The sequence below is a fragment of the Esox lucius genome, chromosome 16 (assembly GCF_011004845.1).
Source record: "Esox lucius isolate fEsoLuc1 chromosome 16, fEsoLuc1.pri, whole genome shotgun sequence".
Classification (NCBI taxonomy): domain Eukaryota; kingdom Metazoa; phylum Chordata; class Actinopteri; order Esociformes; family Esocidae; genus Esox; species Esox lucius.
The window spans coordinates 3,659,347-3,674,999 of record NC_047584.1 but is presented as its reverse complement, the minus strand read 5'-3'; the positions used below and the strand labels follow the sequence as shown (position 1 = coordinate 3,674,999).

Sequence of the window (15,653 nt, the reverse complement as noted above, 5' to 3'; positions counted from 1 at the left end):
TACGCATTAGAAATTATTCCGTATAGACGAAAACTTTGCTGGCTAAAACCGTTAATATCTGCATTATGGTAAGCCTGAAATAAAACAGTTTACGGTTATATTGCGACTGTTTCTGGTGGATTTTTGAAGTACGCATCCGTGCATGCGTTTTGGGGCAGGATAGACAAACACATTTGCTGGCTTAGCAACATAGTTACGATATCTTAAGCCTTAACTGAAACTGTATACGGTTATATTGCGACTGTTTCTGGCATGGAATAGTTCATCTTCAGTCTTGCTAGCAATTGCTCAATTCTTATGATTATTCCTAGTAAGTTAGTAGATATTAGTAAGCCTATTTAATCCTCAATGGAGTCTAGCGACTGCTGAAACTTGTAATACCGTGGCGTAATGTTTAATGACAGTTAGTCTCTCATGGTAGACCTACGTTCAAATCTATTGAGAGCAATGACATTTATTAATTCTTTCTGGTAGATTCCACGATTGCCTCGTCTTTTCACTTGATGAAAAAGTTAGTTATAGTGGCCTTCATTGATAGTTATTGTATAAATGTCATTCATGAATGAAAGAAAAAAGGTTGTTGTTTTGCCATGAAGTTCCTATGGCATGAAATGAAATAGCTTTGGCAGACTCACTAGCAATTGCTCAATTCTATTCCACTAAGTTAGTAGGTACCGGTAAAGCTTATTACTGGCTAATACGCTGTTAAAGCGGCCAGTGGCAAACGCAATACATAGCCTCTATTTGTGGTGGAGGTAAACTTAGTAAGAAACGTTTGTCAGTTTAACTGTATCAATTTCATTCACGAATGGCCAATTAACTATTAAAACTACCAGTGGCAAAAGAGGATTTGTTCTTACACCTGGCAAATGTACAGCTCTGTGGTGTAGTGGTTAACGACACAGCCTTTCATGTGGGCGACCCGGTTTTTGATCTGGAGATTGCAACACTTCCTATGGCGGGCCGGCTGAACTAGGGTTGCCTGGTTTCTTGTTTTAAATAAGCATCTCTATAAGAAGAAAGTGCATATAGTGATGTCCGTCCTAAAACCCACAGAGCTTGCAAATCAGTAGTTTTTGCCAAGTCTCTGTAAATTTGATGGTGCACACGTTCAGATGAGAGGAGTAAAAGGCACAGAGCAAGGATAATCATCTGTGCGCGCTAGCTGTGACAGTATGAATGAGGTTAAATTGTAGCTAGCTAGATATTTAGGTAACAAGGCACAATGGTATAAAGGCAGCCTTGTAATGTTGCATTTTGAAACATGGAACTGACAGGTAAAAAATCTGTACCCATGAGCAATGTACTTTACCCAAATTACTCATAGGTAAGAGCATTTTACCTTTTTATTTGCATTTTTTGTATGACCAATTTACCATCAGTTAAGTCTTAATCATAGGCACGATGCATAGCAGAGTAGTATACAGGCCAAACACCACAATCCCTAGAGGTGCGATATTGCTAGACTAAGCTAGTTTCCATAAACTAAGGTCTGATATACCACCGCTTGCGGCATATCAAAACTGAAGGTTAGAAACAGCCACTCTAATATACAGCAAACCTGCATTGGAGCACACCACTCCCTGTGGGTTTCTGCACAGCTCCTTGCTCTTCTTTCTTGTCAGGTTACAGTCTTCCTGGTACTGGCAGGCCTCTCCATACCGGCCTTCGTCACATTCACACTTCCCACAGTAGCACTCTCCATGGCCTACAGAGGAAGAGAGATGACTGATCAGATATTGTGAGAGAAATTATTTGGAGCACACAGGGATGACAGAGCATGCTGATCTGCTCGTGTTGAAGCGTGTTAATCTGTTCAGTTTCAAGGTATATATGCAAGTTCTCACAGACGGCTGATGATAATTGGAGAGGGTGGGCTCAGAGTATTGGCTGGAAAAGAATAAACGGGGAACGGAAGACACATTGTTCGTATGGCCATGCAATCCTTCCATTCACTCCAGTAAGCCATATGAGCCTCCTTTGATGCACTGACACACTCACTTGCACATTCCCCATGCAAGTATGCACAGACAAATTGCATAGCAATTTGAAAGGGAGACACTTGGCAGTCTCTCAGTTCTACTAAGATGCTGAAGACTTACGCAATAGTCCAATCATATGTGTTTCTTAGTACATACAGTATATTAAACAAAATGCCCTGACAATTAGAAGGTTTATTCAAGTGTCACACATTAAAAGAAAGTGTGGAGATAGACAAGTGTTTTACAAGAGTGACACATTTAAAAAAGTCTCCCAGGTCTAAGCCGAGTATAGTTCTAAAGGCAGAGCTACATTACATTGTGTAACATCTGTAATAAGGACAGTGGGGTAATAGGCCTTTTCTGCCTCTGACACCATTGCAGACAAAAAGGATTTTAATCCTACATTATCAAAAGGTTTTCACTGCCTTAAGGTAGTCTTTCTATTAAAGACTTCCTCTCTTAATTATCTTGTTTTTCACTCCATCTCTCTTTCCCTTAGACTGATCTCACTCTTCTTTCCTTCTCTGTTGCCCATTCTTTCTCCCTTGCACTGCAGATAAGGAAACATGTATCTTGTTAAATAAACACATAAACCATGTATGTTGCATGGTTCTACAGCCAAACCATTTGTGGCAGAAAGCCTAAGCATCTGATCAATAACCAAGAGGTTGTTAGATTGACTCACCGGCAAGCTGAAATAAATCTGGTCATTAACAATACCCAAGTGGATGGCACCTCTCCGATTTGGAGAGGTTTGGTTAAAAGCAGGCAATATTTTTGGGTTGGACCTTAACCTGATGACTAAATTAATATAATCCTTTAATTTATCAGAATCCCTCTTCCGTCAGCAGTGAATATTGAGAAAATCTAGAATATCTGTTTTCCATCTCTGAAACATAGTGTTCAAAATATATTTTGCTATTTTGAGTGAGACATAACTGCAATACAGGGGAAATCATACGATGCAAATGAAAAGTTGTCGATGTTGCTCATGTTTTACGCAGGGGAATTCCATGTCATACTTCTTCTTTTTTTTTTCGTTTATCATGAAAATACTATGTCTGTTTCAAGGGCTGTCCATCAGGCATAGGCCAAGTCTCCATAATTATTGATCTGTCCCAGCGATGGCTGAGGAGGGAATTTTTTATATGCAGGGTATTTAATTTTATGTAGCGGTTCTTAGATCCAAAACACTTTTTGACACACATTTTGAAAAAGGCCTTACAAAAGGTGGAAATGTCCAGAATCATATGTCTCCGTTGTTATGCTGTCGGTTCAATATTTCTTTATTACAAAGCTCAAGTGATGTATATACTTCCAGCTAGTATGAACTCTTTTGGCACTCTGGTGTTTAATTATATCCCCTTTAGAAGGGAAATAAAGCATAAGAAATCTTGCATAATAAGTATTTTGAGAAAATGGGCAAACATTTTTGTATAATTTGTATTTCTCTGAGCCGCTTTTGCAAATGCTCTTATCGTGTGATCTTAAGGAAACACATTTGTAAATACAGTATAACGTACAATGCTGCCTGATTAACATATTTATGGTTTGAACCTTTGTCATTTGATCACATTGTTGCCATGGGCACTAATATTCTATTGAATAGTGATTGGAAACGGACCAATTACCATTTTGTCTAAATTAGAGGGGCTTGGAAACACAACAACATCATTAAAGTAAGCTATTATTGTAAACATGTTCCCAATCAAATTTATTTTGAAAGAGTGCAATGTTGTCATTAGCAAGCAGTCAAAAACAATTTGCAATAGCAAAGCTTACATTAGCTAGCGAAAATTTGTTGCATCTTTCTCAATTTGAACTAGCTAAATAATATTTTACTGCATCCAAAATCAATTTGGTGATATCAAAATTAGGAAAGATTTAGTTACTAATTATTTGCCATCTTTAGATTGAGTTCCAAATCTTTATCTACTCCCATTGAGGATGAATTGAGTAAAATCCTCAGTTTCAGCCACAAAACTTTAAAAAGTATTGTGAAAAAAATTGACCAATGTTATGGAAATTCTTGAACTGATGTATAAATGGGTTACTAGTTAAAGGTACTGAGTCTCCATGTTTAGATAAGAAAAGGAATGTAGGAGAGGGGGATCTGGTATCAGCAGATTATAGGGTCATTTGTGATTCTGCCTATCTGTATAACCCATCAGAGTCTATGTATTGTTTGTCCAGATGATGTAAGACCTCTTAGGAGTTGAAGAGGTTACCCATGTGGGGGAGGACAGCCTTCCCTTTGGGTGAAACCTAGGATTGTGATAGAACAAAGGGGAATGTGTTTTGTTGAGTTAGGACAGATGTGCAGCATATTACAACACCCCTTTTCCCCCTATAAATACTGATGATTGTCTTGTATTAATTTAGAGGATTATTCTGTACATTTTTCTGTAAACGTCTCTCTATTTGCAAATAAACTTTTAATTGTGCCATGCAAATTTTGTCTCTGTACTTACTCCTTTTACAGTGTCTATCGATGGAATTACCATCACACCAATCACATTGGTCTATTATAATAACAGACATTTGGTGACATAAGAAAGTAGGCCAAAAATTCCATCCAATTTAAAACAGGCAGAAAATCCAGACACATTTATTTTAACTGGGAAATGCAGTTTTTGAATTTAATCCTCCTTTAAACCTCATGAACCAGTAGAAACAATCATTTCATCACTGTGATACATTATGCAAAAACAATGGGTATTGTGGACCGAATGTGTCCTGTAGGGAGCTACAGAGCAGCTGTATTCTCAACCAGGCTAGCGTCTGGGTGCTGAGGCTGTCATCACAGCTGTCAGCATATCCACAGACCAAATATAGCCCCAGAATGTGGTGTCCATCTGAATAACTTTCAGCTGAAAGTTATACAGCCAAACACAGGCTGTGGGATCCACCATCACAGCTGTGTATGTTAATATAGGTTTAGTGTACTGCTTGAACGTTAATGACTAGTAGCACACCCTCAGATCTTTTTGTTCCACGAATGGTTTTCTCTTTGATGGATGATGTTAGATGATGGACAAAACATGATGCATGTCAAAGTGTAGAAATTTAAATTTTGATGGATTGGATAGTTTGAACTTGAATGGCCCCGAAGAGGAAATTCTTTTAGACACAGTATTAATGTATTGAAAATAGAAACTGTCCACACTCAACACACTAATACATATTCTTCATTGCATATTATCCTTATTGAACACATTGAAAATATAATCATAAAGCCCAATTATGTAATTCATTTTACAGTCCCTTCTCTAAGTGGTTTACTAACACTGCTTAGCCTTCTTTATTACCATTTAGGTTTTTAGTGGACATGGAAATAAGGGTAAACAGATGCATGGTGAGTCCTTTCTGCATTTATCCGTATCTGAATGGCCGGTGCCAGAAAGATAGGAAGCAGGGTTTGCTGTTTCTCCACAATTAATCAAGACTGCTCTCCTGGGTAGTAAATTCCCTTAGCATGAGGATGACCTTAGTGGTTGACAACAAGGAATACTAGGAACCAAGGGGTGACCTAGCTAATCTACAGGGGGATGCTTGAGAACTCATGAACAGGCAAGGTATAAATTACATTTCACTTCCAGTCAAGTGCAGTGAAATGTTGTTCTATTGAAAACTATTCCATGATGTTTGACATATTAATAGAAAAATTTAATTCACCCTAACCCTGCTCATGAAACCATAGGCTTACTGATGACTGAACTACGGTATCTCACAAAAGTGAGTACACTCCTCACATTTTTGTAAATATTTGAGTATATCTTTTCATGTGACAACACTAAAGAAATGACACTTTGCTACAATGTAAAGGAGTGAGTGTACAGCTTGTATAACAGTGTACATTTGCTGTTCCCTCAAAATAACACAACACACAGCCATTAATGTCTAAAGCGCTGGCAACAAAAGTGAGTACACCCCTGTTTTTTGCAAAAGAGGAAAGAAAACAACCATCTCAAATAATAACTCATCCTCATTGACACATACTCGTGAACAAGACCCGAGCCATAGACAGACAACTGAATAGAATGGCAAGAGAAGTAGTCAGAGTATGCATGTTTTCAAGGAGCTACAGTAACAACTGCAATAGTCTGCAATAAGTTTCACAGCTACATTGTTGAAACAAATCAAATCTGTTGTCTCATGAATCACATGTAAAATCTTTACGTTTGGGTGCATTTACTTTTTTCAGATTTTGTGGACTGGTATTGCTAACTTATGGTTAGGTTAGTGACTGTTTCAAAAACCCATCGATGTCCCATAGTAAACACTAGGTGGCTAACTAGCAATTTAGCTTATTTTTTAATAATAAGAACAGGTGTACCAATACCAATCATAAAATGGGTAGGTATGTGTCAGACAATTAAAAAAAATGTTTTGTCTAGTATCAGTCCGTTTGGCTAACATGCTGATAAAAACAGTTAAAGCAATGTAGTGTGGGCTAGGTGGGTAAATATTATACAGTTAGATCCAGAATCCTGTATGCCTATAATTCCAGGTCAAAAACTGTGATATCTTGCGTTATATCACATTCTTGTCAGTGCATGTTTTTTCACCACATAACAATGAGTCTATTTTGGCTCAGGGGTAATGTTCTTTACAGCCAGTCTGGTAATGTCTCAATGACAGATTTTGTTTTACATTTCCCAGATTAGAATCTACTTCCTGTGCACCGTAGAGAAATGTAGAGAAAGGTTGTGCTCCGCACTCACTATGCAGTTTTTTGCTTATTACAGTTTACAGTTGTGCTCAAAGTTTGCATACCCTTGGAGAATTGGTAATATATGTACCATTTCTAAAGAAAACATGAGTGAGCAGACAAAACACGTCTTTTATTTCTTATGGGATTCACATTCAACTGTAGGTCACAACAGAATGGCACAATGTAGGTCACAACAGAATGGCACAATCATAAAATAAAATATGTCAACAAAGAAAACATTTACTGACCTCCCAAAAGTCTGCATACCCTTTGTTCTTAATACTATGTATTGCCCACTTTAGCATCAATGACAGTGTGCTGTTACGGGTTGCTTCCCCTCCGCCCTGAGTCAGAAATTCTTCTGGCAGTTTTGACTGAATTATTTCTTGGTCTATCTGATCTTGGCTTGGTATCAAGAGATCCCAGAGTTTTCCACTTCTTAATAAGTGATTGAACAGTACTGACTGGCATTTGCAAGGCTTTGGATATCTTTTTATATCCTTTTCCATCTTTATAAAATTCCATTACCTTGTTACGCAGGTCTTTTGACAGTTATTTTCTGCTCCCCATGGCTCAGTATCTAGCCTGCTCAGTGCATCCACATGAGAGCTAACATACTCATTGGCTATTTATACACAGACACTAATTGCAATTTAAAAAGCCACAGGTGCGGGAAATTCACCTTTAATTGCCATTTTCACTTGTGTGTGTCACCTTGTGTGTCTGTAACAAGGCCAAACATTCAAGGGTATGGACACGTTTGATCAGGGCCATTTAGGTGATTTCTGTTATCATTATGATTTAAAAAGGAGCCAAAAAACTATGTGATAATAAATGGCTTCATATGATCACTATCCTTTTTATTATTTTGCATGATCAGTCACATTTTCAAAATCAATGCCAAAATTTCACAATTTCTGCCAGAGTATGCAAACTTAAAAGCTGTATATTGTTTTTATTTTTGTTCATGCTGCACTGTCACTCATACAGTATGACTGACAAGCAGTTTTATGAAGTTCGTTCATCACTGAGTCTGCATCTTTTGACTTTTCCTCTACTTTCCCGCAGAACTTGCTGTGATTCATTTGTCCTGCCGCCAATTTGTTTATCAACACGCCAATGGTGAAGAAAGAAGAGAGGCAAACATGCCGGTATCCTATGTAGATCTCGAAGGAGATACTGCAATCTGCTGCTACCGAGCATTTTACTCACAAATGTTCAATCCCTGGACAATATAATGGACGAACAACACGCTCAGACTAACTTCCAGCAGGACATTGTGAACTGTTGTGCGCTAGCATTTGTTGAGACCTGGCTAGACCCTATGGTGCCTGACTCGGCCATTACCCTAGCTGGTTTTTCCATCAACCTGCAGGACAGAACATCAGAGTCAGGTAAACATTAAGGCGGAGGGGACTGCATTATTGTTAACTCTCTGCAGTACTTTCAACACACTGCTCACCAGACCTGGAGCTCCTAACTATACAAGTAGGGCCTTTCTACTTTCCGTGGAAATTCAGCACCACTATAATAACAGCAGTATACGTAAACCTGCAGGCGGATAAAATGCCTGCGCTGGAGGACCTATACTGAGTAATAAATGGACTAAAGGACGCTCACTCTGAGGAAGATTTTATTGTTGTTAGCGCCTTCATTAGGGAAAATATGAGGAAAGTTTTGCCGAAATACCAACAGCACATTAACTTTCCTACCTGTGGGAATCAGACTCTTGACCATTGTTTTTCACAGATACAGAAGAGCTACAAACCCCTCCCCCAACCAGCCTTTGGTAAGGTGGATCACACCTCCATTCGGCAGTTCAAAGCTGGAAGGAGGAATCCCATTGCCACGCTCAAGGACTGCTTTGTAACAACAGATTGGCAGATGTTCTGTAATGCAGCCGATGGGGACATTGATGAATACACAGACTCTGTCTCAGCATATATTTTATTTCCATAACAAAGTTTCATAACAAACACGAAATTGGTTCTGGTGCAACAATTTATACAAAAGAAGAACCAGACAAATCAGAATAGTGGACTGAGCATAAAAACAGTAGACTGTGCATTAATAAGTTACATAAAAATATGTAAGGTGCAGGATTTGTCCGGTTGAGGGTTGTGTGTGTATGTGGGGAGTGGGATATAGTCAGTTCGGTTCCAGGGGCATGTTCATGAGGCCTACAGCTGTAGGAAATAAACGGTTCTTGTGGCAAGAGGTTTTGGTCCTGATAGACCTCAACCTCCTGCCCTTCTGAATAGTCCATTACCATGGTGAGAGGGATCAGCCCTAATCATTGCCACACGCCTCCGCATCCTGGAGGCGTGTAGGTCATGTAGATCATGCGCTGCAGCCTGCCTTTGTCCTTGGCAGTGGCTGCAGCGTACCAGATGGTGATGGAGGAGTTCAGGATTGGCTCCTATGCTGGCAGTGTAGAAATGCACCAACATAGTCTTTGGCAGTATTAACTTTTTCAGCAATACATCCTCTGCGGTGCTTTCTTTGTAAGAGAGGTGATGTTCAGCTCTCACTTGAGGTCCTGGGTGCTGGTGGTGCCCAGAAAGTGAAAGGACTTCACAGAGTTCATTCAGGAGCCACCCAGGGTGATGGGGGGTGGGGCAGCATAGCAATGTCCGTACAATGCTCAGAGCACGGTTCTCTGTCTATAGTTCCGTGGACCTGGAGGCTTTGAGGAGGTTGGTATACTGCAATGCAGAATTCCATCAGAGATGCAAAAAGAGACAACAGGGATAAGTTGGAGTCTAACTACCACAGCCCTGACTGTGTGTGGACTGTGACACATCACAGACTATAATGGGAGAAAGCAATGATGCCCAGGCTGCCATGTCTCACCCCGACGAGCTCAACACCTACGGCATTCCAGGCCATGTCCTAAGGGGTGCACCGACTAGCTAGTGGAGGTTTTCAACTGTATATTCAACCTCTCCCTATCTCTGTCTGCAGTCCCCACCTGCTTCAAACAGACCACCATTGTCCTACACCAAAGAAACCTTCCATTACCTACCTGAATGACTACCACCCCTTAATGCAGCACTGACCTCCATAATCATGAAGTCCTTCGAGCAGCTGATCAGAACCCACATTTACTCCACCCTTCCTTACACCTTGGGCACCTTTCAATATGCATATCCCCCCAATAGCTCTATGGGCGAAGCCATCACCCTGACAACACACACCACCCTCTCAGTACCATCCTGTACTCCCTTTTCACACATGACTGCGTGGCCACACACAGCTCCAACGTCATCCCTACGTTTGCGGACGACACCACCATCCTAGGTAAGCGGTCCCATCTCAACAACGATGAGACCGCTTACAGAGAGTAGGTAGGGGACCTGGCTAAATGGTGCCAAGACAACAACCTCTCTCTCAACGTCTGCAAGACTAAGGAGATGAGCATGGACTTCAGGAAGAAACAGAGAGGGATCACGCACCTATCAATGTGGCTAAGGTGAAGTCTTCGACTTCAAGTTCCTTAAGGCTGATTTATGCTTCAATGTCAAACATGTCTGCGCAGGATTGGCAGACACCGCAGAGAGCTGCCTAGGCCCGCACAGCCAGGCCGCATAGGTTGCGTGCACCAGCTCAAAAAAAAAGATAGCACACATACGTCTTGCCAATGTCGGCATATGATCAGAAGATCAAAAGCGGTTTAGAGTGTCGAGCGGAGGTCGGCTGTATGTGTGAATGATCGAAAGAAATCTGGGGCCAGGAAATGGGTCTGCGATGGGCGGTTCTATGGGTTTACTTTGTACAATCCTGCGCGGTCTTTTCCCTGGCCATTTATTTCTTGACCCAAGTCTGATACGGACCTTATCCGGCGACAATATATTTTTGGTACAAAACTATTTTAATAGAACATAAGGTGAGTACATAAACTCTATCTCGAAATCAAGTTAGCTAGCTTAATTATATGCGTAGGAAAGCAAATTGTGTTTCTATCTAATAATGTAAACTACAACAATGTGCATAGTGTACCTAGCTACCTAGCCAGCTAACTAAGCACACTGGTATTTTTTTAAACTGGGGTTTCTATGCGTTTTGGTCTTTCATCCAAACGCAAACTGCGTTTTATGTAACTGAGAACGGACCTTTTGAAAACCTTGTTTCAAGGTGAAGATATTCAGAAACTCAGTTTTCAGTGTTTACAGGGAAAACTGAGGTTTTGTCTTGTAACGTCGATGTGCCTCTTATCTCCGGTTTGACGTCAGTGTGCACCATTGTCTTTTGTTTACATGCGGACGTAGCCAAAATAGTGCTGGTTTTAGTCTTGCTAACATGACTTTACATGTTTACCTAAATGTACAGTTACTCTCCCACTGTGTTTAGGAACAGAGGCAAAGTAGTGGTATTCCGATGGTCTTGAGTGGTGGCCCCCTTATGCTGACAAAGCCCCAATTTTAAAAACTTTGTTCAGATCTCCCCACAACCAGCCAAAGGATGGAAGCAATACCCAGCACAAGTAATCTTTGAAACAGGTAATATTCTGTTTACAGACTTATTTATTTTTTGAAGGTATATGTTTGTAATACAACACATACATTATTATTTTATTACCTTCATTAACCTGTGCATGGTCCTTGTCATCTTTTACAGAAAAGTTTCACAAGATTGCAGAGCGGTGGGAGAAGCCATGTGTGACATCAGACCTCAACATTGACTAGGAGCAAGAATGGCAAAGAGGCCGACTACATATCAAGTGAGAAAATATTAGTTTTTTATTTTATTACTTTAGCCTGATGTATGAAAGTATCAAGTGAGTAAAATATATCCAAATAGATAATTACCCTATTAAAATATCTTGACTAAAATAATATGGTAAAAAAGCCTTTTCAACTAATTTGTTGTTCTTTCATATATAAATCAAAGACTCCGGTCATCATCCTCCTCAACAGCCTCAAGAAGAGGAAGATCATCTTCCTTCCAACACATCTCAACCTCTCCACTAAAAAGGCAAGGAGGCTCATCTTAAAGCCACTCCTTCATTGGTTGTGAGAGCAAAGACAAACCACCAGAATGGCATTCGTAGTGGCAAGTGACACAGAAGGGTCAACAGGGTCAGATATGTAGTAACATTATACCAATTTTTATGTTTATTCTTTAAGTCACTAGCCATCCTGATCCAAGTTCCAGGCCAGACCAGACCACAGACCAGCATCTGAAAGGAATTAACTTAAATAGACTCCACCTCTTCTTTCCTCTCTTCTATCTGTTCCACTATGGTCTACTCTCTCCTCTTCCATGTTCCTTGTTGGCACTCTACCTTCTGTACCACTCTGTCCCTCATTATCAAGACTATTGTCTCCCCTGCATACTGAAGTAATGCATACACTTCTTTTGAAAATGCAGAGCATAACCTTTAAGAGATGGTAATAATAATGTATCCTAAATAATAAGGTTATTCAGATTCAAGTGTAATACATCAATTTAATCCAACTTAAAATTTGCCTGACATTTGTCCTTGATCCCCCAATCTCTTTTCTTCTAACGGAAGAAAATCACATTGAAAACCGATACATTTATGTTGTATTTAATGTTGGATGAACAATCATGGGTAAGCATGGAAATAGTATTGTTAGTGTTAGCTAGCCAAGCTTGCTTTACCTAACGTCTATGTTTGTCAGTATGTGTCAATATAACTGGGCATACAATTGTGGCAGCAATATTGATAGCTACATCTTCTGGTGACTGGCCTTTTCTCTCTAACTATAACATGTGTTCCTCTGATGACTGGCCTTTTCTCTCTAACTATAACATGTGTTCCTCTGATGACTGGCCCGATCCTTCCGTTTCCTTCCTGCTGGCAAACACTCTGATATCATTTGTTTAGCGTAGAGAGAACGAGAGTTGTTTTGAACGCGATCAGGACGTCTGTTTTCCTGTTTCAACTCGTCTGCTTTCCTGTTTCAACTCTCATCTGCTTAGAGCGTATTGGTAGCTCTGACTATGACAGTGCGATCTGCGTTTGTCAAATTGCATGCAGAAAATCGCTCAACTCTCAATTACTGAGTGGTAGAGACCTGCGGAAGAAGAGGACGATTAATTTGTAGCCTATATAATGCACAATTGTTGGGTGTTTTTATTTAGGCTTCTTTAGTTTTTTCTATGTTTGTTATATTGTACATTGTTGAGATAAATGTAGTTTAAATAATGCTGATTTAATAACCATGTATTCTTATGTTTTTGTTTTATTAAATTGTATGCTGCAGCCAGGTTAGGGAAATATGATTGAATACAATAACCATAAAAAGTTTACATTACACTCAGCCACACTCACTCAGACTTTACACCTGGCTCAGATAGAGAGACAGGATTAAAACCCCACAATTAACATACAAATGAAACTGCCTCCTATACAGCACAAAGAGACCTTCTGTCTCCAGCCCCCTGATGTTCTAGTCTAGGTTAGGACAATAGAATGTAAATTACTGTAACCTGGTTAAGATTTCACACCTGTATGCAAATAACCTGTTGATCAATGACCGAGAGTGAGAGCACGTCCTTCCTCATTGGATGGCGAAAACCAAGAGATTCGTCCAACAAGGATGGGTTTTACTCACGAGAGTGAAAAGTGACCGCCCCTGTGGCGGGAGTATTAAAACCAATGTTCGATCTTTATTCGGCGTGAATATTTTGTGGAAGCTCGAGGGTTAAGCAAATATTTGACCACTGCAGTGTATTTCATGTATTTTGACTTATCAATTCATATTAATAAATCTTTGTGCTAAATTTCCATTTGGACCGGATCCTCGTCCTTCTTCAGAAATTCTGGTACACGTAAAATTCTTAACAACATTCTGTAAATAAAGTTCATACCTTTAGTCTTTATCTTGTCTCTTCCCTTTACGTCAGCAGTAGATCTATTAACCGTTGGCAGTAGATCTATTAAACATCGGCAGTAAAGCTATTAAATGTCCTAAACGTCGGCGGAGAAGTGTGAAGAGTCGTTCAAACATCGGCGGAAGGGCAAAATTGACGTCTACTTGACATATTGCCGATGAGCAGCCGACGTCTATACTATTCTGCCGAAATTTCGTGTGTATGTGGGCTATCTGGGTAAATATTAAAGATTTGTATTAGCAACACAGGAAACAAAAAACGAAATACAGAGAGTTATCCCTATGGACTGGGAGTAAACAAACATTAATTAGCTAACTACTCTGTTAAAACACATTATTCTGACCTCTAAATGTAACTATAAATATTGCTGCCACAATTGTATCCCCTGTTATATTGAGATGTATTGAGAAACAGTTGTTTTTGGTAAAGCAAGTTTGGGTAGCTGACACTGCCATGCTTTAGGTAAAGCAAGTTTGGCCAGCTAACATAGTACTGTTTTGCCATGCTTTAGGTAAAGCAGGTTTGGCTAGCTAAAACTAATAGTACTATTTTGCCATGTTTTAGGTAAAGCATGTTTAGCTATCTAATACTAATAGTACTATTTTGCCATGCTAGCTAGTTTTTCATCCAACATTAAATGAAATGGTTTTCAATGTGATTTTTCTTCATATGAGTAAATAGTTTAGGCTGTTGCAACAAAGTAGAAATGGGGAGCAGGAACAAGACTCAGGCAACTTTAGTTTAAAGTTTAATTAAATTGTGCATTCACTTGAACCTGAATAACCTTATTAATTAGGAGAATTATTACCACCTCTTAAAGGTTATGCTTTGTGTTTTTTATAAGAAGTTTATGCATTACTTTAGTAGGCAGGGAAGAGACTAGAGTCTTGATAGTGAGGGACAGAATGGTACAGAGAGCCAACAGGGGACATGGAAGAGGAGAGAGTAGACCATAGTGGAACATAGTGGAGGACAGGAGACAGCAGAGAGAAAGAAGAGATGATGTTAATGATAAAATAAAGATTGCTTTTATACAACAACAGTGATATTGTGGCATTACGTTTAAGGTTACATGAATGCAGGCATATGTGTACATGGGGGAATTTTATGTACAGAGCCCAGAAGCGCTTTCCTGATACAGTGAAATAAGGGAAGCCTTTCTTCTACATTACACTGACGTGTACTCAACTTGACAAAGCTGATGCATTTTGCCAGACACTCAAAACTGTAGCGTCCAAAAGAGTTGGACTTTGCTCAGGCAGTCTGAATGGAATAACAGATGAAGCCAAGCCCAAAAATGACAATCCTCCTTTGAGGTGTGATCTCCTTAAACTGTAGCAGGGCAACCCAGAACACATCTAAGGAGAAAGAGAGAGGGGACCATACAGAACACACATGTAAAAAGAGAAAGAGAGAAAAAGGACAAAACAAAACATACATCTGAAGACCACTCTGACAAAAGCTTGGCTAGGGCCATCAATCAGCCAAAATTGGATTTTCTCTTGCCTGTTTTCTCCCATCTTTTAACATGCCACCCCTCAGACATAAGAGATAATACAGCTAGATGCTAGTCCACACATATCAGAAAGTTGCATATTTGTCTGGTCTGTAGAGACATCTTTGGCTTTTTTGCTCAAAGTCCTCTTGGGAGTACAGGAGAGTTGGTATACTGCAATGTAAGCTTGAGAGAAAACACTAGTTCTTCTCTTTAATAACTCTTTTTGATTAACTTACAATAAATAAAATAAAATCCTCATTAGTAACCCAATGTATTGGTATCAGCAATCAGGCCAACCACACCAGGGGTGAACCACAGCCCTCTTTTTGTGTGGACAATCAATGCAACTGGAAACACCTGATCAATTAGAAACACCTGTATGTCAAATATTCCAATACTTATGCTGATATATAATGGGGGGATGGAACTCTGTCAGTGCTGTTATTCTGAGATTGCATACAGATTACATGAAGTTTGAAACAGAAATAAAATGTGCAAGAATAATGGGCAAAAAGAAAATATTGCCTGCACTGTATATTGGCAATAAAGCACTACTTGCAATACCAAAATAACAATAACAAGATGAATAACTGTCTAA

The 15,653-nt window shown here is 39.6% G+C and overlaps 1 protein-coding gene across 1 annotated transcript in view; it reads right to left on the bottom strand.

The window, feature by feature from the left end:
• itgbl1 (integrin, beta-like 1) overlaps positions 1 to 15,653 on the bottom strand; it is a 109,128-nt gene that overhangs the window by 74,478 nt on the left and 18,997 nt on the right. The window contains exon 3 of the mRNA XM_013131192.4: positions 1,562 to 1,708. Within this exon, the coding sequence (XP_012986646.2) occupies positions 1,562 to 1,708 (147 nt within the window). The remainder of the gene's footprint in view (positions 1 to 1,561; positions 1,709 to 15,653) is intronic.